At 36.3% G+C, this 22923-nt stretch overlaps 1 protein-coding gene across 4 annotated transcripts; it reads right to left on the bottom strand.

The window, feature by feature from the left end:
• Positions 1-11117: 11117 nt before the first annotated feature.
• Positions 11118-22895, bottom strand: LOC136243066 (NACHT, LRR and PYD domains-containing protein 3-like). 4 transcript variants are annotated; one of them, XM_066034586.1, is made up of 5 exons: positions 22149-22415; positions 22042-22098; positions 21906-21990; positions 14164-14217; positions 11121-14108 (listed from the first exon to the last, which is right to left on the bottom strand). In XM_066034586.1, the coding sequence occupies exon 5, from the start codon at positions 14044-14046 to the stop codon at positions 11824-11826; it is 2223 nt and encodes a 740-aa protein (XP_065890658.1). In that variant the 5' UTR covers positions 14047-14108; positions 14164-14217; positions 21906-21990; positions 22042-22098; positions 22149-22415; the 3' UTR covers positions 11121-11823. The 4 variants fall into 4 exon arrangements, with proteins under 4 accessions (XP_065890655.1, XP_065890658.1, XP_065890657.1 ...); XM_066034585.1 differs by having other exon boundaries at positions 22156-22415; XM_066034583.1 differs by lacking the exons at positions 21906-21990; positions 22042-22098; positions 22149-22415 and adding exons at positions 22441-22704; positions 22757-22895 and having other exon boundaries at positions 11118-14108.
• Positions 22896-22923: the final 28 nt, after the last annotated feature.

The following is a 22923-nucleotide window of genomic DNA, read 5'->3' as shown; positions in this document are numbered from 1 at the left end:
CTGCATCAATGTGACGGCATTCATTAAGAGGATCACTATCATTAAGCTGCCTACTATAGAATGATAAGTATACCTATCTTTGATGACTGCACAAGTGAGCACTCATTCTTTGCTTTTGACAACTTCCCTGGGTACTTGATCTACACCACCATGAACACCATATCTGAATAAGCATTCAGATCACATGTATAGTCACAACCATGCATACTGCTAGCGTACACGTATTATAATAAAAATACATGTTCAGTTTTATTCAATGTCCTCCTGGAGGCAGTGAAACATGTCTTCATTCAGCCAGTTTGTCTCTTGCTCTGATCACAGTCCTCCTGGTGGGTCATCACTGTGAAGTTCTACTATTATCTGTATAGGATCAAACCGGGATGACTCCTCGGTGTGTACATTTGTAGAACGTTCATATGTAGACACTTTCAATGGGTAGAGACATGCTTGGTTTTCCCATTTACAGTGCAAACAGTCACTAGATCTAATGTACCCATTATTGCCCTTCACAATTACTGCAAGTTTCCATTGACTCCTAGGAAAATCATTACTATAATCTGTATACCACATCACCAATACTGATCTGCTGCTTGTTGGTTCCAGTGACACATATATTGCAGTTTTGATCCTTTCTGTGACATTAATTAGAGTTTCATCCTCTTTATAGGCATACTGTATAGTGACATCATCATGCTTGTGAATATGTATGACCATTCGTGCAGCACTGGACCCATATATGTTAATAAAATGCTATCACAACAAATATTAGCCTTCCTTATAATAGTGGTATTACTGAAAAGAAATTCACACTTGAAACCTTCCAGTGAGGCTGCATGCATTTAGTTTTATGAAAGGCAGTACAGTAATGCAGTGTATAACCTAATAGGATAGATATGTTCATTTCTGCATTAATCACCAGTGGTATATATATATATATATATAGTATAGTGATGTAGTCTAGTCAAGCTGTTTAAAACTTAGTTGTAAATTCCTGATGTAGCTGCTTAGTCACTTGTATAGATTGGAAGTTATCATGTAGGATCAAGTCACACCAACTGGCCAGGATTTTTTTCTGCACTGACAGAGTTCAATGTCAAAGTTCTTATTTTCTCATATACAGGCTTTCAGCAGCCTTCTTGCGGGACAATATAAAATAAAACTGACAGTACCATTAACACTCACCAGCTGTTTTATTATATCCACTCTGTACTGACCGACTGTCAATGATACAACATCATGATTAGCTGTAGAACACTTAGTCCCACCTACCTTGGAGGATCATTATGCTTGGTCTTGGGAAGATAATGAAAATCAACTAAGAGGTCATTAAAATGTTTTATTTTGAGCTACATATAGAACTTGAGCAACTAGTGTTATTTTTATGAATCCAGTCCCTAGTTGGCATAGACAAGATCACTGTATACTAATGCATTTTGATCACTGCAGTTGCATCATCATCATCATCACTCAAATGCAGTCTTGAATGTGGGTTTTGCACTGTATAGAATATATAAAGGAACAGCTGAAATCAGCTGGCTACAATGTCACACTGCAGCACTTTGAGGTTAACATTAACTGTTTTGTACTAACTAACTATTACAGACCTTTTTACCATGCTGGGTACATATAAGCTTACTGCATGTTAGAAGGGTCTGGCAATGCCAGACTAAATAGTGACTACTAGCACTTGTTTGTCATATTCATGCCATGTTGTCCTAAATGGTTCTTCATAAACAATGTCCAACTGTTTTAGTAGAGAATAATATACCTTGACTAAAATTTGTACTATATACATAGCTGTGTTTGAAATATTTCTGGTACAGATTTTTTTACTGCCTGGAATATGTTGGCGAAATCTACATGTGTGCATGCAGTGAACTGAAACTGATAAGAGGAAAAAAAACAAACATTAACCATTTTCCCACTTTCCTATGCAAACAGCAATCACCTAGACAAGGAAATTGACCAAGTATTTTTTTCCTGTTAACTGCTTTCTTGTGTTTAAAGAATAAATATGCAACAGTACTTAACTTTAAATTACATAGTAGAATTCAAATATAGCAGTTCAATGCAAGATCATGGGAAAAGTCCCCATTAAAGGATTCCAACTATATAGCTATATCTAATACATGCAAGCTGGATGGATACACCTCACAAACTATTATATACATTTAGTGTCTCTCTCATGTGCTAACACAAGAATCTATTCTTATAAGTACAAGGAAAATTTTTAAATTTAAAGTTTAATTATAGGGATCATAGAAAAAAGTATGGAAACAAGGGAGGTTGCCTACACCTGCAGATATACTAGTGGACATTTAATCCCTAATTCAGTCATCGGTATAGGGATTAAATGTTCACTAGTATATCTGCAGGTGTAGGCATGCACTTGTAGAAGATCATTCTTTGTTTATTATCTGTAAGCATTGCATTAATTGTCAATACATAATACATGTATATATGTACAGACCATGAATAATCTACACGGCATGTAAAATGCTGCAAATGTTTTTTTTAATGTGCATATGCTTACATCTGCATACGTATATGCTACTGCATGAGTGATTACTATGTACAAAAGAAAGAAAATCAAACTAATTGATAAAAGTTACTTCACATAAAGCTCCAGCTTCTCTACAGCAATATCTTCTTCACTGAAGGGGCCATCTTTACAAATTCGAACTTCAAAATCTTCTGCATATGAGGTTGGCAGTTTTCGATAGAACCAGGGCATTCCAAGTTGAGCACAGCAACCATTACCACTACTGCAACCTACTCCATCCCATAAGGGGTCATTCAAGTAGTAAGGATTTAAGTCAATTGTCCCCACATCTCCAGACTCACAGTAGTAGTGATTCCCCACAAAGGCAGGTGGAGGTGGACCAGGATGAGTGGCACATGGACAGTTACAACAAGCATCAGCATGATTGAAATCATCAGTTAAACCAGCAGCATAGGTCCATACATGTTTACGTGGCAATCCTACAGTGATGGAAATACCTTCAACATATGCACCATCAATGGATTGTATTTTTGCAACATATGCATCTGGTGTTCCTTTTTGATAAGCTTTAGCCTGTCCACATACGTGTTCATAATCAACCCCGTTTACACTGAAATGTGCAGAAGTACATCCAGGTACATCTCCTAAACACAGTCTCCTGGGAGTGGTGATCTCTTTCCATGTATCTGGGCAGCTGTCACCTTTATCCATATCTATATCAACAACTTGCATCCATCCTCCTTCAACACCACCACACTTTAGCTTCATGTTGCAGGTGACTTCAAATATTCCTTCACTAGTCTTTATCCAGTATTGTCCAACACTTCCCCTACTAGTAGGATTGTGCTGGTATATTTCTTGACAAGAAGCAGCAGGATTGGTCTGACCTGTACCAAGAGTTACATCAATATCCACAGTTGCTAAAGCAGCAGCAGCAAACAGCAGTAATAGAATAAGATGCTTCATCTTTATATCCTTGCAGTCTTGATCACTTCTGTGACACTGTATTTATGTGACATGGTACCAAATATTGTCTTATTTATAGGTATTAGCTATACTGTCAGTATTGTGGTGACATCATTGTGCATCTATCATAACATCTACTGTGGTGACACCATTGCATCATAACATCTGTTTCTTATTGCATTTGTATGACTAGCCTATGATACTCAAGCCATATGGGTTAATATCTTTAGTGCTTTTCACAATCAATGGTAACTGTCCTCTACTTCATAGTTAGTAGATGTTAAAAATAAAACTAATGTATGTAGTATAATTCAGCTTTTTTTCAGCACACGTGCAGCATTATAATGTGTGGTAGAGTGTTGAAGTGCTTTACTTGACTAAGCACTGTGATCTTCACTAAGGCACATCATTATTCCAAATGACAGCCATTTTACTCTAAACTGTAAATTAACTTCTGACTAAGCATGTCTGTCTTTTGAACATACATTGTGCAACTAGGAGTCTAGGACAATGACTACTTTATTTCCTAGTTTGGATCAAATCACCTATATTTATAATAAGTGTCATCAACTCCATCCCACTTGATGAAATTACTGTGGTATAAAGGCAAGAGTTTCGGAAGGTGTTTCCAAGTGTTCTCAGTCCTTATAGTTGACAGTACACTATAGCATGAGATAATGAAACTAAAATTTTCAAGTTAGTGTAAATATAAATACCTTTAATACCACACTGAATTCATATACTGGTAACCAAGGAATTCACTGAGTAAAATCAAACAAGTTATTAAATAGATTATCAATTGAGCTTAGTAGACATACGTAATGCATTATCACATTGCAGAAGCACTGTAATGATAGATATTTGATAAGTCGTGAGTGTGTATGGTACTTTCCAAAGCATACATATGGTTAATATAATGTTAACGTGATGTGGATACAGTTACATCTAATGACAGCCGTGTACATGTATATGGATGCTGGGACTTTCTCAGTTTTCGTTTGCATATAGATTGTGTTTTCATTACCAGATAATACTACGCTCTCTCTCTTTCTCTCCCGATAATTTTCTGTTGCCATGAAATCATATGATAAGGATTTAGAAGTGTTCATAATCTGTTTTTCAAATTATTAATGCTACTATGCATAACTAAAAAGCAAAAAGAAAGCAAAACAAGGTCAGTCAATAACACATGTCCTGTACAAACAAAAAGTCAGTAAAATTATATACTGTTTAAATAAGGAACGATGTCATCATGTTGTGTCACATGTGTTATATGAAAGGTGTAATGTATAGAGGCAGTAGAGGTATTTATCTATGAATATAGTGACTCCACCCCTGTTTTTTCGTGGTCCATGCCAATCTAAAGATTGCAAATATTTGACAAGGAACAAGAGAACCAGTCTTATCTACTAGTGTCTAGACTTGTGGCACTATAACGGATGATGACAACATTTATATAAAAAAGTTTATAATCACAGTAAACAGGGTGAAAACTCATGGGGACATTTTACTACAGAACACTAACTACAATCTAAAATAACCTAACAGACAATTTATTTGGTAAATCATTAGACCGGTGGAAAGGAATGGAATTTGAGAGTAGTGAGCCACTCCTACTAATCCTCAGGCCATTTAATATTTCATAAGTTCTCTATAAACAACCCAGCATGCAGGTAATGCTGAATTTAATATAACCTTTAATTGCTTAATGCCTGTTGTGAACAAGCTCAAGTTCACACATTGATGTACTGTGCTTTACTTCTAATTCCAATTTGCAAGTATACATGATAACGTAACACAGCACTGTTTATTGTGGCAAGTATGGCATATTATAATTGGTAAATGCATGGACAATGGTGAATTTAATGTATAGCTGCTGTCTGCGTGTCTATTCTGAAGTGATCAAAGAACTATTCAAATTACATTGCTATATATACATTCCTCTTGTGAATGTATCTTATATGCTATTAAGTTGTAGAAAAATCCCAACACCTGTACATGTTTAGCTGTCATGAATTACAGCTATATCAGATTAACATTCTGTAAACTGTTTGTATGTCTTGGGAAGTACCATGCACACTTACAACATGTCAAACTATGTGACACTCACCTGGATTTCTAATGTGTTAATACTCACCTGGATTTCCAATGTGTTAATATGTCAAACTATGTGACACTCGCCTGGATTTCTAATGTGTCAAACTATGTGACACTCACCTGGATTTCTAATGTGTCAAACTATGTGACACTCACCTGGATTTCTAATGCGTTAAATTATGTCAAACTGTGTGACACTCACCTAGATTTCTAATGTGTTAATACTATTAACACATTAGAAATCCAGGTAAGTGTCACATAGTTTGACATGTTATAAGTGTGCATGAGACATACAAAGTTACAAACAGCTTACAGAATGTTAATCTGATATAGCCGTAATTCATGACAGCTAAACATGTACAGGTGTTGGGATTTTTCTAAATACTTCAAGTGTGAACAATGATCAGGAATGTATACCCGTTAGCCACTGACATGTTGTGATTATTCCATTCAAAACGTTCTTACATTAAAGTATAACTACATAACGTAATAATGCGTTTAACAAGAAGTTATTTTAAGCCAATCACTATATAGTGATAATGTGTATATAAAAAGAGCATCAAACAATATGGCAGTACTATTTAAGTAGGGATCATCACTAAAGTGATGATGCACCACAATGCTGCCATTAAAATCATCCTGGTGACATCTTACACAATGAAAATCACCTTTACATGATAATATCAGTGCACCTAACATCAAATTCAGCATAGAAAACACTTACAGACATTAATTTTGGTCTGCCAGCCTGCCTGACCACAGTCGCTGCTAAAGGCTAAACAAAGCAGTGCATGACTACCATTTTATGCCACAATAACTCACCAGTAGTATGCCTTTTGGAGTTCTGAGGGTGTGTGCCCTAGGCCTCTGCACCTTGTCCCAACTTGCAAGAATATGAGCTATTACTTGCATTCGATGAGCTATCATAATTGTCAGTTACCATTACATATCCTTAAGATGATGGCAGATACTCAAGTATTTTCTCAGTTGTACTCTCTTCCTGTATGGGATCCATCACTTAAGTATCTTGCTTACAATCTGGTAGCTGCATGCAGTTAGAACTACTAGTAGTCTACGTAATTATAAATTTGATCATGTTTCTGACAGTTGCCATGATCTTGGATGGTTACCGTTTGACCTGCTAGAGCAGCACACTGAGAGCACCCGTCTGATGTATTACCAATATATAGATCATACTCCAATTTCTTTTGAGCCACCATTTGAGTTTGATTCAAATCATTTATATGAGACCCATATACAGCACCACACTTTTGCCAAATTTTTCACCACAAGACTAGTTTTGACCAACATTTCCCTTGTAAAGCAGTCATGTGGTGGATCAGCGTTGAAACCGGATCGGGTCATCTGGGTCATCCGGGTCACATTTTCTCCGGGTCATCGCGTAGCTCTTTCGTGAGCCACGCCCACTTATCGCATTACCAACATACGCGAGGGTTAGCTATTGTCAGTAGGTGCATGAAGACCCCCCTTTTTTTTTGGTCTTCAACCTACAGTTAGGCTGAAGTTGCAATATTTACTCAACACGAATAGATTAGATACTGAGATTATTGAGACTGACTGTGTTGAAGAATTTAAGCAAAAATTAGCCCCTTTTATGTATATGGTTAAGTAACTTATCGTAATTGTATATATTTTTATAGTTTATTATTGTAATTGTACATACGTATATAATTAAGTAACTTGTCGTAATTGTACATACTTATATAGTTAAGTAACTAATTGAAATTGTACACATGTAATTGCACATCAGCATTATACCCCTGGAGGGACCTGCTGATTAACAATAAATAATAAATAATAATAATAACGAATCGAACGCTCAAAATGTAGACTCGTTCGCTCGCTCGAGACTAGCCGAAACACGTCTCGGCTTTAATTAATCCGGGTCACATCCGGGTCAGCAGTAGTGACCCGGTTTCAACGTTGCATGGTGGAACAGTTTACTGACCTTCTATATTATTTACTTACCTTTTTTTTCCTTACTTTGGCCCCTTTTCTGTTACACCTTTTCAGTCATTAAGTCAAGTCACCAAGTCAAATCAATAGCTAAGTCTAAGTCCTTGAAATTAGGTTAGGTAATCCTAAGGCTGCATGCAGCACATGTTGCTGTCAGACCTTCAGTGCAGGCCACTGTAAAGTGTGTAAATGTATATACATGTCTCATTTATTATGATGGTTTCAACAATTACTAATACTAATAATAAAACACATTCTTCATGGACATCTACTTAATTATTTTTCCCTCTGTTTACATTGTAGTGTCATGCATGTGTGATTTGTTGTTGTAATATAGTATTATGTATGTGTGCACTGTGTGCATGATGTACCATTGTATGTGTGTGTCTCTCTGCCAAGGAGGAGTGGCCATGGCTGATTGGTGGAGTTTAAATCAATAATCAACCAATCAATAATCCTTTTATCTTCAATCAGGCTGGTTGTCATCTTCTTCATGCAATGGAACCATATCAAGTAGCTGTATTATGTAATATGGTGGTAGATCATTTGCTTGAAAGTACAAATGTAAAGAATCATAGGCGGCGGAAAGGGGGAGCGGGCTAGGGGGCTGAAGCCCCCCTCGGTCTGCTGAAGGGGTAAGCCCCTCCTCAGAATAATATCACACCAAAAGTATCTCAAGCGGGGCTGAAAACCATTATAATTAATTTAAAGATCGATATTATTCTAATAGAACGCTCAAATACCCTAATAGAGCAGTCAAGGCCTTCATAAAAACATGTTCCTAAAAAGTAGTAAAAAATAAATTTAAAAAACTAAAAAGTTTTCTACAGCGGGAATCGAACCAGGTACCTTTTACTGTGAGAGTTGGACCACTGTACTAAGTGTTTCCAGGTGGTTAAAGGCTGTTTTGTACTGCTTATAAATGTTATTATGTTCATTAACCCTGCAGTCAACAGCTAAAAGCATTGTCAAAAGAGACTGCAAAGAGCCTGTTATAAATATATACTTTTGATTAAACATTGGTGTTTTAGTTAAGATGCTTCAAAATAATATTGTACCTATAAAATTGCTATAAACTAATTTTGGTGAACTTTTTAAAGACATTGTGAAAGCTAAAATGGCTACAGCTACTGGGGGGAGCTGCTGGCTGCACCCCCCAGACCTCCACTGCCAGAGATTCTATACTCCCCTCACATCAACTAGCTACTTCACTGGAAAGAATAGTAAGGCATATATACAAAGGAAGAAAATAAAGCAGTTCCTTTTAATAAGTGCCTGCATGTGATACCACATTATCTCTACAGAATATATGGTTGCATGCTGCAACAAAATAAGATTGACAATAATGTAGTTTATAATTTTTCATAATGATGATCTCCACTTCAAGTGACAGGTGTTGGTTTGATGTGATTCAAAACATTTACACAAGTAACTGATGCCTGTCATGTGGTAGTATATCATCAACGCTGTTGTGACAAACACAATTTCTTTGCCTTCTGATAATACATACACCGAGCTCTAGCCAGATAACAAGTATACACCACCTTAACTCATCATGGTTTACTGTGATGAAGACAATAAAAATGAACAAGTGAGCTAGGATACAGCTGTGAACACTTTATCTACAAAAAAATTGCTGACATATACAAGTGCATAAGTACATGTTTATTTATACATCTGATTGACATTCTGCAGTCTATTTGTATGCTCTGGAAAGTAGCTACCATGCATACACTCACAACATGTCAACGAATGTGATGTACTTGCAAACCTGTAATAAGGCAGCTTTCCTATATCTGTATAACACTTAGCTTTGGAACAGAATTTGATGCAGGGGAATACGCATATGTATAGTCAGTTATAGTCACCATATGAATGTTGGGACTTTTCTATACATACTTCAGCAATTCAAGAGTAAATTCAATATCATATCTCAGTCAGGTACATATATAATATTATAGCAACATCTGATAGTCACATGTGACACTCAAGTACATGTATACATGCCCTACATCAATTTACACTGAATACATACATATACAGACATAGTTTCAGCTCTGTGCAGTACATAACACACACACACACACACACACGCACACACATTCTATGGCTACAGCACAAAAGCAGTCCACAACCATGTAACATCTGTGACCATCCTGCTGGTTTAATATGTAAGGAAAGAGAAAAGAGGGTAACACATGATGAACAGTTTCTCAATTACCCAGCACATGGTGTTGTTGTGCATGTGAATGTATCTTTTCTTATTAAAGCACAATAGTTGCTGTGTGTAATCAACCACCAGATGCCACTGCCCACTACAACATTACTATATAACTTGATTTAGGTATTTAAGTTTTATATACATATTCTACCCAGCACTATTATTATCCATATACATAATATTGACAGTGTGTAGCTGTAAATTCAATCTAGATGGATAAACAGTTTGCAAATTGTATTTGGCAAGAAGTGATATGATCATGCAATGTATGCAGATCACGTGCTTTAGAATCTTGAAGAATCCCCACACAACTGCTCTCGCAGAAAAAGTCCCAACATTCTTACATGCATACTTGTGTACTTAAATGTAAGTATTCGTATCTTTATAGGTTAACATTCTTTGCACTGTATATATAAGTATGCTTTGGAAAGTACCACACACTCTTACAACAGGTCTCCTTACACATCCGCTATATTATATCATGATTAACAAGTGTGAATTATGCAATGCTCCTACATATGTCGACATCTTATAAAGCAATAGTAAACGGCAGCAATATAGAGGATAAAATACTTTATCATCCTTCTTGCAGCCTTATTCACATCGTGACACTATAGTTAATGGCTGGTAACACTGACCAAGCAAGCTGATATCAAACTGCACAAGTAGAAGTCATCATCTCAAAAAGAATTTTGCAGTTGTAAGCAGTAAAGCATTATGTTTTCAGCTCTATCTATGTACAATGTATTTTAAAGGATTCCCTTATATAACCATTGTAGTCATTTTATTATAGTTGTAGAGTTGCACTCACCTGTGCATGGCATTGCAATTGTTGTAGGTATGTAAATTTTAATGAGGAAATTTTATTACACTTGGTTAAATAATAGCTACCTGTGATAAACAATACTTTAGTGTTGTATCACCGAAACCAACAGTGTGTGTTGTGTGTGCATTTATCAACGAATATAGTTATCCAAAAATGTAGTCTGTTATGCTTAGAGATTGGGTCATTCAAATATTCCTGATGCCGGTGTAGTCAATGGATGCACAGTGGTTTAAAACTATGCCATGTTTGCATCAACATTGAATTGTAAATCAGTTTCAAAAAACTTTGAAAAACTGCTTGATTTTTTTGGTTTTATTAGTACTCCAACCTCCCTTAATATCACTCAAACTACCACTACTACACTAAAAGGCTACATTGCTCAGACATTAGCTATATGCTACGCTCAGAAGACAAATTTCCCTAGTGTTATAATACTGTAAATGTCATATTTTTCCTATAGACCCTGTGCATGTGTGCTTGCATTTATCTCGAGTCCTGACTAAGGTCCTACACAGTTAAAATGCATAAAATAATACACACCATTGGTGTATTTACCTGTAGCTATAGCTACACGTGCATGATATCTTGTTCAGCAGTTCCACGGTTATTATGAAGCAAAATATGATTTACTCTGCATAAGCACTTTAATCTCAACACATCTACATGAAGCATAGCTATAAGAATCTTGTACATGAACTATTCATAAGAAAATGAAAACCTAACATGGTACACCTATAAATAGTGCAAAGTTAAAAGCAAAACTGCAAGTGATATATATTTCAAGATGATGAACTTTCTAATCCTATAGCTACTGCTGCTGTTTGGTGCTGCTTTAGCTTATGAAGATATTGATGCGACTCTTGGCATGAGTCAGGCCAATCCTGGGGCTTCTTACCAACAGATATACCTACCAGTAGAGGAAGTGTACCAGTAGAGGGAGTGTTGGACAATACTGGATAAAGACTAGCTAGGACATATGAACTTAATTGGCCCATACTATATACCTATCAAACCCTTATGGGATGTACTGGCATGGCTGTTGACAATAAAGATGTTGCCATTGAAAAAGGCTGAATTGTATGTGAGATAGATTACTACCAGACAATGTGTAGCTAGTTAGTTAGTTAGTAGTACTAACTTAGTACTACTGAAGTGGCAACAGTGTTTATATACCTACATTGTTAATGTTATACTTATACATATGCTAAGACTTTTGAAGAAACATTTTACTCTCTACTGAAATACAATTCTTAACTCCTGCTGGCTGCTATTAACTTTTCTTTTCTCTTCAATAAGTGCTTGAGTCCTGGTTTTCACCTCAAAAGGGTAACTGTAGGAAAGTCCTAGAACATTTAGTGTTTGGTTATTGAATACTGTATCAACTACAGTCTGAATAGCATCTCCACTAATGAGTAGTCCATTCATATCCAAATGCCTCAGTGTACTGGTCTCTTGCAAATACACAGTGATTTCCTCAACAGCTTTATCACATATAGGATTGTCACTGATATCTAGGCACTCAAGATGGCTATTATCGTTCTTCCTAATTGCAGAGAAGAGCGCAACGGCTCCACCAGATGATAGGCCAGTATTTCTTATGTATAACTTCTTCAGTGTTACTTGCAGTAAATGCTCAACCCAGTCAACATCCCCAAGTCTGTTGTCTGAAATGTTTAAACTATTTGTTTTACATGAACGTACAATGTCGCATATAGCACTTGCTGAAAGTGATGTCAATGAATTACACATCAAATTAATATCTTCAAAAATAATACCTTTCCCAACTGACAACTGGTGTAGTATCCTCAGTCCAGCATCTGTAATGTGACAGTAGGCCAAGTTAAGCTGTTGCCATTGCTTTCTACGTGACTTACAAAGAAAAAAGGATAAACAAAGCAAGTCTCTTAAAAGTAATGGTGTTGTATGATTAAAGCCCTTGGTAAGAACAATGTTTCCATCAGAAAACAACCTCTTGGCTATCTGGTCATATGTATATTTGTCATTCGCTTCATAAAAACATTTAAATAACCAAAGACATGTCATTTCATCTTCAAAGAATCGGTCAGCAATTTCATTCTTTTGACAACCATCAAATAAGAAATCTTTAAAAGAACACCGCTGTCCTTTTGTTAGTCCCACATACATGGAGAATGTGTTACGGTAAAGAGGAGACCAAAATTTTGAAACTATTAATTGCTTTTCTTCATCTGGAGAAAGACAAGAGATGCGATAAGCTGCTAGGAATTCTTGTATTGAACAATGTATGAAATTCAGGGTCAGTGTTGTTCCCATGTAGGTGAAGTGCTCAACTGCCTGCATAAGGCCAAAAGCATTGATAGCCCCTGGAATGGTAGTGAAACCTGGACAAGCCACTTTGACTTCATTTAGAGTAAACACAAATTGGTTCTTATCCAATGCCTGCAAGCATAAAGAAGAAAGTTGCTGAATAACCTCACTTATAGGCTGGGGGAGGTTGTCAAGATCAATGTTGTCTTGAAGATTTTCTTTGGATTTAACCAGAAAATGGCATATGGTATGGCAAATAAAGTACTTATATATCTCTGTGCAGCTTGAGGGAAGTTTGATTCCTCGTTTAAAGAGGTACATCAAAACTGTTAAGTTGAACGGTATAAAACACAAGCTACCAATCATAGAATGTTCATCACAGTACTTTACAAGCTCCTTGACTTTTTCTGGCTTTCCCGGTAATGCTTTTTGAATATAGTCTAGTTGGTCTTCCTTGGTGAATCCCAAGATGTCTACTCTGCAAGAAACGTTATCTCGGAGACGAGCACAAGCATGAGAACGAGACGACACAACCACAGAAGCTAAACTTAATTGTCTATGTTGTATTATGTCAGCAATAAAGCTGTCTTTTCTTAGTACTTCTGGAAATTCATCAAACCCATCTAACAAGAAAGTAATGTTTTGGCCATTACTCAAACAAAGGTAGTTAGCACAAACATCAGCCTGCTCCATTGCAATCTTTTCTTCTGGATAGAAATATTGCACAAGGTCATTTATAGAAGACATTTCCCGTACTACTGGATCCCGAAGGTAAAGCAAGAACACAAGGTGACTGGTTCTCAGCAGCTCACCACACGCCCATTGATATGCTATTTGTTTCATTAACACTGTTTTACCCAACCCAGTAGCACCTTCAATTAGGATAGTTCGCAACTGCTCACTTTCTGGGTTTTCCAATGGAGCAAGAATATCTGATAGGCTATTAGTTGCCTTGCTCTCCTTAAGTACTTCCTTTAAGGAATCACTGCGATTGTATTCCACTTGACCATTGGTGGTAGCAGCTGCAATGATGGAGGTCACATCGCCTGCAATAGTCGCATTGGCCATTGCAATTATTTGCTTTTCAGTGGGCTGGTTCTTGTGGTGGACTAAAGCTAATGTGGTAAACTGTTTTGGCTGTTCTGGAGGCCAAGCATCATGGTCAGTCATGAAACATGTTTTGACATAATAAGGTTTTAAGTATTTCGATAATACTTCAGCAGCTTTGATACCTACAAAAATTCAGCCACATGTAATGATCACAATTCACAAAGTTTTTGTTATTACCTTTGCTATGAAGAAAAAGTGCACTGTGATCTTCAAAAGGTGTTAGTGGTTTACCTATAGAAAATACATGCAAATTATACCATAAATTAAGTGGCTGGATGAACTTGACTTTAAGTTGCCAAATAAAAATTATCTAACACTGTGTAATCATACTAATTACACAAGTTTGTAGAAGTATAGCATGGCTATTAAATGAGTACTAGTTATACTTGTAGGAAGGCTGTCAGTAGTGATGAAACCAGAATAATTCAGCAAGGTGACAAAGTACTTGCCGGTGACAAAGTACTTGCCGGTAACTAGTAACTACTGGGGTAAACTTACCATGCATTATAAATGGAGTATTAGGACCACAGTCTTACCAAGTTGAAATAAACGATGGTCAGGTATGAAAGTGACATACAGATCAGTTGCTGAAAGACAGCCATGACACAGATAACCAAGAAGTTATTGACATTGACATTCCAGTTACTGACTCAAGCACAGTGGATGACCCAACTCCACAGCGTTACTCTAGGCAGGCGCGTAGCCAGACTTTTGGTGATGCCAAGACTACTTATTTATAGTGAGAAAGACATGCCTTAGCAACCAAGGGAAGTCTGGGACATTCTCCCCCAGGAAATTTAGACCCTCTGAAATTGAATCTGAGAGTGATTTCAGCAGTATAATTAGTAATATGCTGTATTAGGATGACTGCTCTATTATGGTATCTCAATCTTGGCTTTTTGCTAACTGCATATATACCACCTAGGAAAATTTTAAACATTATACCCTCTGAAATTACTAGCTACTTTAACTGTTTATTAGAGTAGCTACTATTGCTCATATTTGTTTGGCCGCTACATTAGGGTGACTGTTCTATTAGAGTATCTCGATCTTGATGTTTATCATTAAGTACGGTAGTACTTAAGGTGGCACTGAAGTAATTATGTGAAACCTTACAAGGCTAATGGGACAGCCTGTTTGTGGTCATGCACGAAAAAACACAGAAAACTATAGAACAAAGCAAAGCGCTATGATGATTTTAAAAGAAAATCAGCTCTATTAACCTGTCAGTCTACTATTGTTGATACAAGTAATGTTATTCATGTTCTAGCATCATCACCTTGTAAAATCTTTGGAAAATTCGTGGTGAACAGCAACTGCTGTCATCGTGTGATCACTTTTTTTTATGGAGCGTACCTTGGCTAGTCACAATTCACTTAATAACTTCATTTTTGTGTACCATAGCCCTTCAAGATTTGGTAGAGAGACTAGAGTGATGCATCTTAAAACATCTATGGAACATTTTTTTGAGATTTTCACTTGACGGGCTGGTTAGCCCATGTTGAAGGACACGCATAAGCGTTTTAACAACTTTCCGCATCGTTATTGATAAAAAGGATTCCATAGAGTTGTCCTACATAGTGAGAGACCGTAAGAGCCAAGTAGTGTAGCACTAGGTTGTGTCTTAGGAGAGTTATTTTTAAAATCGACTTGTAATTTCAGAGTTTCATAGATACGAAATTAAAGTGGGCGGTTCCACGAAACTTGGTATGGTTAAGTACAACACTACAGACTATCTTTAAAACCCTTAAACGTAGACTGCATGGTTCTCAAATGAAGTTATCCATCACCCTGAAAGCTCATTAAGTGCGTGGGTTAATTGTAATAGTGACAAATGGGCATTGTATGATTTCACATGATTACCTCAGCACCACCTTAATAACTGGAAATCATACGGCTTCGTAATTTTTTGTACTTAAAAAAACAGCTTTGCAATATATTTTTCTAGAAAAAACTACCTGGAATGCTTTAGTATACCTGTAATGATGCTGTACCTTGGTTACACAAAGTGAAAGTCGACTGTTTCGATGTACACTGAATTTAAAATTTCACCTGCATTTCATCTGCCTGCCTGCCATAAGACCTGGTAGTGCTAGGTGTACGGCTACAGAAATTTCAGACCCAAGGTAGTGACAGCAGATTCCTAAATCTGTTGTTTTGATTACTTTTTGTCCACTGCACCATGCTGTTCGTGTTTATCATTCATTGGCCTTCCTTCTTTCCCGAAAAAAAATTGATAGTTGTAGTGCGCGTTACTGCTTTAACACGTGATTATTACATGTGATTTTAATGAAGTGTCAAATGTGTGCCCTTGTAAGACAAGTATGAGCGGGTGTAGTAGTCATCTCTAGTTGCTTTATTGGCAAAGTAATCTTTTGGATGGAATGAAGGAAAAAGCTACAACCAAAAGCACTACACAGAAAACAAAGAGAAGATAGCTGAGAAACAAGAAGGAAAAACAAGGCACTATACAGCCACTAGGGCAGTGGCCATAGCAGGTTTGCTGATTAAAAAGTACAGATTGATATACTCTAATAGAAATGACAGGCAATAAAATACTCTAATAGAACAGTCATTACATAAACCACTGATTTCTGTCTTGAAACACTCAGATGCAATCTCAGAGTGGCTATTTGAATTTTGTCCCAGATGGGGGCAATCTAGACCCCTAAACAGCATGCATGCTTAGTTTTGCATATAGAGCTTTAGTAGTAACCCTATTTGGTGGTAACCTTACTCTAGCCATTACTTTGCCTGACCAGCCCTGCAAAATATCAAGAAGAGTTAGGAGGCCATGAACTCTATTCTAGTGTTAAAATTTAGTGAAAGAATGTGATTGTGTACAATATAGCTAGCTAGCTAGCTAGACATAACAAGCTAACAAACTAGTTATTAAAAATATTTAAAAAGAAAGTAGGGATTGATACAATACATATGCTATAAAAAGTAAGGAAACAAGCTTACCACTGAAATGAGAATGATCCATGCGACAAAAAGTAAGGAAACAAGTCAAACAAGATTAGATGACTACTTACCAAAATGAGACGCATTTTAATCCCTACTTTTGGCTAATTTGATATAGCTAGTCTCATTTCAAGATGTTAGCCAAAAGTGTAGGCATTAAAATGCATCTCATTTTAGTAAGTAGTCATCTAATCTTGTTTGACTTGTTTCCTTACTTTTTGTTGCATGGATCATTCTCATTTCAGTGGTAAGCTTGTTTCCTTACTTTTTATAGTGTGTGTATTGTATCGATCTCTAAATTTTTTTAAATAACTAGTTATAGTATATAACTATTGATTCCCAGACCTGGGCCGGGTTCTGCCTCTGCTTCTATGATTAGATGCTCACCAAACAGTTAGACTTAGCATTATTGTAAAACATTTTTGTAATTTCTTGTAAATTGAATTTTCCCACTTCCCTTGTTGTTGTTTATGTTTAAAGGAAGAGGGGTTGTAAGGAGATCATTATTAGTGCTGTTCACTTTCACTGAACAACCAATTAATCGATTGGAGATTTCCAAAACTTCAATAACCAGTGATAAATATAAAATAACCAGTAATTGGCTCTCAATTATTTCACTCAAATACACACTAACATTTGAGTAGCTTTTGAGCACTGAACATACCAATCACTGAGATTTGGTGACTGTGTCTTGGTATAATGCATTTTGTTATGTATCAATAGTCACCCACTTTAATCAAAAAAGACTTCAATGTCAATCACACAAGCACATGTGCTCCATAAGAGATATTTACTGTTTTAAAACCATGCCTAAATAGTGAAATACAATTGAACCAATTAACCGATTATCATCAATTAACCAATAGATCGGTGATCTAAATTTTGTAGGTGCACAGGTAAACATTCGTGCACATGCACCTCATGTACCATTTTTCTTTTAAGAGCACGATGTTAATATTGAACTGTTGTAAGTACTTGCTGAGAGCTGTATTTTGAAGATGCTACAAATCTACAGTGGTATTGTGTCATGCAGCCAAGACCACATTGTGAATATATTGACAAAATGCACTTACGGTTGCGGTAATTATGCCGGAATAATTTTCAGCATAATGCCAGACATCATTATTCTAGCATTCTGCTAGCATTTTGAAAGAATTATTAAAATTTCACGAATGAATGAATGATTGATATACTCTAATAGAACAGTCACCGATCAAGATACTCTAATAGAACATTCACCTATATTTACTCTAATAAAGCAATCAATCCTATTTTTTGCATATATACTACTCTATAGAACAACCAAATATCTTGTTTATGTGCAATAACTAACCATAGAATTAACAGTCAATTCTACATTTCTATTTCATTTATTGGAATAATTTTGCATAAGTTTTGGAGCATAATGCAAGCTTTTCCAGGAAATTTTGAATAGAATAATGCAAAGAATTATGAGTATGATTACCTCAGCCCTAAATGCGCTTTATGCATCCATAGCTCCATAGTCCCTTCTTGAAAAGCACATGAGTTTTACATGATAGCTACCAGCCATCTTTGCACCTCACAGTCCAAATTTAAGCAAAATCACTTTATGCATTCATGAAATAAAAGCCCTGACTTTATTACTTCATTTTTTTGTGGCCTGTTTATTTTCCTTTTTGCACACTTTAATGAAAACCAGCATAAAAATTAATGCAAATATGTTTTAATTGCTGTAAAATTTGGCAGATGCATTGAGGCGAGTTCATGTACCAAGTCTGGTACAAATCTGCTGTATATATACATAAAAAAACATTTTTTTGTCATGCTTGCAGGGTAAACTGCCTAAGGGAATGGCTTGAAAACCGGTCATGTATAAGTTAACCATCACAGCTCAACCTTTTGTGGTTTAAAAGAAATTACAGTGAGAGCTACCGAGTTACAAGGAAAACACCAACATCATGTAAAATCACAGGGTCAAAACACTCTAATAGAACAGTCCCAAGTGACAAAAAAAACAACATTGCAAGTTGTCCAAAGCTCAAACCAGGGACTTCCATACTTAACTTCCTAACCCTTAACCATTGAACTGTTGTAGTCAGCTGCTTAGTTCACCTTATAAATGAAAATTCTAGTTTAAGTCTACACAGTACCATTTCATAGATGTACCAATGGAAAATGTTTTAGAACATTCTATGTGTGTTCTTTTAGAAGTCCTCAAAAAAAATGCATGCTCAATTAAACAAATAACACATTGGTCAAATAAAAATATTGTAACTTCTGTCTTCCAGAATTATTATTATCACCATTGTGCCTGAGAAATTAAGTAAAAACAAGCCCCAAAACCAGTTTATGGCTGAGTTTGTGGTATGTAAAATACAAAGTACTACAAAAATAAGTAAACACAATCTGCAATACAATACCATTGTAACTTCTACCATTGTAACTTCTACTATTGTAACCATAATCATCATTGTGCCATAGATAAGATAGGAAAGTTTTTTAAGGCTGCACACTTTTTTACAGCTTAGCATGGTTTATAATAATTAACAGAGAAGCCATTGCCTGACTGCGAACCCTTATGAAGAAAGTACTACATGGTATTCACGTATGCATACATGCAACATCCCACCCATCCTCCTTGGAAGCCAAGGGGAAGTACATTTGTAGCCTCTTTGTAGCAGATGTGACCCTGCACACCTACACAATTCATGACAGAAAAGTCATCAACCCTCTCCAATACCAATAATTTGAATTGGTTTGACATCACCCCACCCCTGTTTGTTAGTGGCCATTATATACACCTCTGGGATTTGCCAAATCAATGTTCTGTTCTGTTTACAAAATGTCTGCAAAAACCAGTAATATCAAAGAAGTGAACATGTGTTCACTGTAATATCAAAGAAGTGAACATGTGTTCACTACCATAATGTTCTCTCTCAGTGGTTTTGTATTGGTTTTCATGTTAAAAATTAGTGCACCTGAATTTGTCATAATAGAGATACTTTTAAAGCCTTATAACTAGGCTTGGGAATCACTAGTATAAGCAGCTGGATGATACTTGTGCTGTAAAGCCTTAATAAAAATAAATAAATATCATGTAATGTTATTATGTACTGCACTACACCTGCATACACACCTATTTATCATACAGTAAATAGTACTGTATAGTAAGGGTTGGTAAGAAATCATATGGTTTCATGGATTTTCGCACCTTAAAAAAACAGCCTTGTAATAAGTTTTACCCGAAAAAACCACCTGGAATGCATTAGTACTGTTATAATGTTGCTGTACCTTGGGTAAACGAAGCGAAAAGTCGAAAGTTTTGATGTACAGTGAGTTTTAAAATTTTCAAAATTCACCTACATTTCATCTGCCTGCCTGCCTGCTGTAAGACCCGGCAGCGCTAGGTGTACGGCTCCAGAAATTTCAGACAGCCAAGGTAATGATGGCAGATTCACGAATCTGTTGTTCTGATTACATTCTGTACATTACACCATGCTGTTTGCTTTTATCATTCATTTGCTAATTTTGTTCTTCTCGAAGGATAATTAATAGTTGCGGCACTTGATAGTTGTGGCGCATGCCACAACCCAAACATGTGATTTTAACGAAGTGTGAATACGTGTGCGTAAGATGAGGGTGAAGTACCCAAGGAGTTGTCTCTAGCATTTTTTAATGCTGGTTAGTTGTGTTATATAGTCTTAATTACCAGTTTAGCTTTTTGTGAGGTAGCTAGCTAATAATGTTTTTGAGGGGCAGATCCACCCTGGTATCCAGACTTCTAAAAGCGAGGGTTCCACTCTTATAATGGTGGACTCTCCAGCAATGTTTTACTATAAAATCATCAATATTTAGGCCATTACAAATGCAGCTGAAGCCTTTAACAGTTGCTGTAATAGCTTTAAAAGACAAAGCGATAATTATTTTAGAGACGCTTATTGCATACGAAGGCAAAAGATAGCTGCTTCAAGTGATATTGTGTGCAAAACAAAAAGAGTATAATATAGCTAGCTAGCTAGACAAAAAAATAAACAAACTAGCTATTTAAAAAAATTTAAAATTTAAAAGGAAGTAGGGGTTGATATAATAGAAAATTGTTAATTTAAAAATGAGGTAGGAATCTATGCAATAAAAGTAGTGAAACAAGAGATGAATGATGGTATTACAGCATAGCTCAGGGGAAAAATCCCTACTTTGGCATTGAGCAAAATTATAGCTAATGTGCCAAAGCAGGGACTTTCCCATCGAGCTATGCTGTAATACCATCATTAATCTCTTGTTTCACTACTTTTTATAGCATAGATTCCTACCTCATTTTTAAATTAACAATTTTCTATTATATCAACCCCTACTTTTCCTTTTAAAATTTTTGATTTTTTAAATAGCTAGTTATTAATTTAAATCAAAGCACTTTTTAGATGTACAACAAACAATTCACAGCATTTCATGGCTGGCCTGTGTACAAATGGTTGCATAGTATCTCTTTACAGTAGGCCAATCAATAGTTGCTTTAAAGATGTGTCAAACTATGTAACAAGTATTCCTGTGACTTCCCATATGCTGCAACATTGCCTATAGCAAAAGCGAGGGCTCACGTGAACTGTAGTCAGTCTGTCTTTCATCACCAACAGACAAAGTCACAACTGACAAAATGGCCATGTAAATGTGGGATAAAGAGACTTTGGCACACAGTAATGGAAATAAATATTGTTTGTTGTTTTTTACACAAGACACCTTCAGGGGACAATAAACGTAAATAGTAAACGTATTGTGATGATACAAAATAGGTTCCAACGAGGAAAGCAGACCAAAATTCTTAAATATGTACACAGATACGTACTTTTGTATAGCGTATATGAAATGCCAGCTCACCCAATACCTCCCCAGAGGAGGCTTTAAGCGCCACTAAAACAAATTACACAAAATCCCTTTTGTAGAGGAGGTTAATACATCGCGATCTCAGAATAACTCACTGAGTCATTTCATGTTTCGTTAATAGAATATGTACATGAAGGCTAGTGAAGTAATGTACACCAAACCACAACTTATTAATTTCACCTGGAATTCAAGCACTGATTACAAAACAAAGTACATTGCCTTGAAGCTTACACAAAGGACAATCTGAATATCTAACGATCCCCAGCGATCCCCACTGTTTTTCACCAACTGTTGACGATCATGTGAAATACCAAAATCAAAGAATGCAATTAAAGTACAGCTCACGTGAATGCGTCCAACCTCCTCTGATACCTCCTTATACGAAGTCCCCACACTAGCACAGCCATTTTGTTTTGTGACGTCAACAAATTGTCAAAAACATCATTGCAGATATCATCCATACAACTGACCAAGCCAACAAATGACATCAACCACTGCAGCTGATCACCACATACCAGACAACTAGTTGTGTACTCACAGGCGTAAGCATCCACAGATAGAAACACATGGTCACACATAAACAAACCATGCACACAATCACACACACATGCACTTTAAATTAATTAATACCTGGGGGCACACTTCCATTACTTAATACTGTAGGAGACATAACAGCCTCGTATATTTTTTCCCAAGAAGCAGTTGGGTCTACTTCAAGCCACTTCTCCAACATGGCATTACAACAAGCTTCAACTTTGTAAAAATTGTCATGCTCAATTATCTTCAGTGCTTCTGTGGGTAGACCCAACAATGTTCCCATTACTCTCCAGTTGACAGCATATTGCGGAGTGATGTATTTGTAAAGATCTTTCAGTAATGGAGTACTTGTTGGAACTATATATAAACAAAATTTCATTGTTTATTAAACACCACAACTACCACTTACTTAACTCGAATTTTTTTACAAGTGAGTTATGCTCAGCCATGGCATTGACAAGTTACCAAACGAAGCGACACTATAACAGTAGAAACCACCGAGTAAATATAATATACAGTTGGTGAAAAGCATCCGGTCGGCTCACGCGATACCAACTACGAGAATTGTGTACGCTC

Source organism: Dysidea avara, chromosome 13, assembly GCF_963678975.1.
Source record: "Dysidea avara chromosome 13, odDysAvar1.4, whole genome shotgun sequence".
NCBI classification, from domain to species: Eukaryota; Metazoa; Porifera; class Demospongiae; order Dictyoceratida; family Dysideidae; genus Dysidea; species Dysidea avara.
The sequence above is the reverse complement of the archived record's forward strand: the minus strand, read 5'-3'. Positions and strand labels throughout refer to the sequence as shown.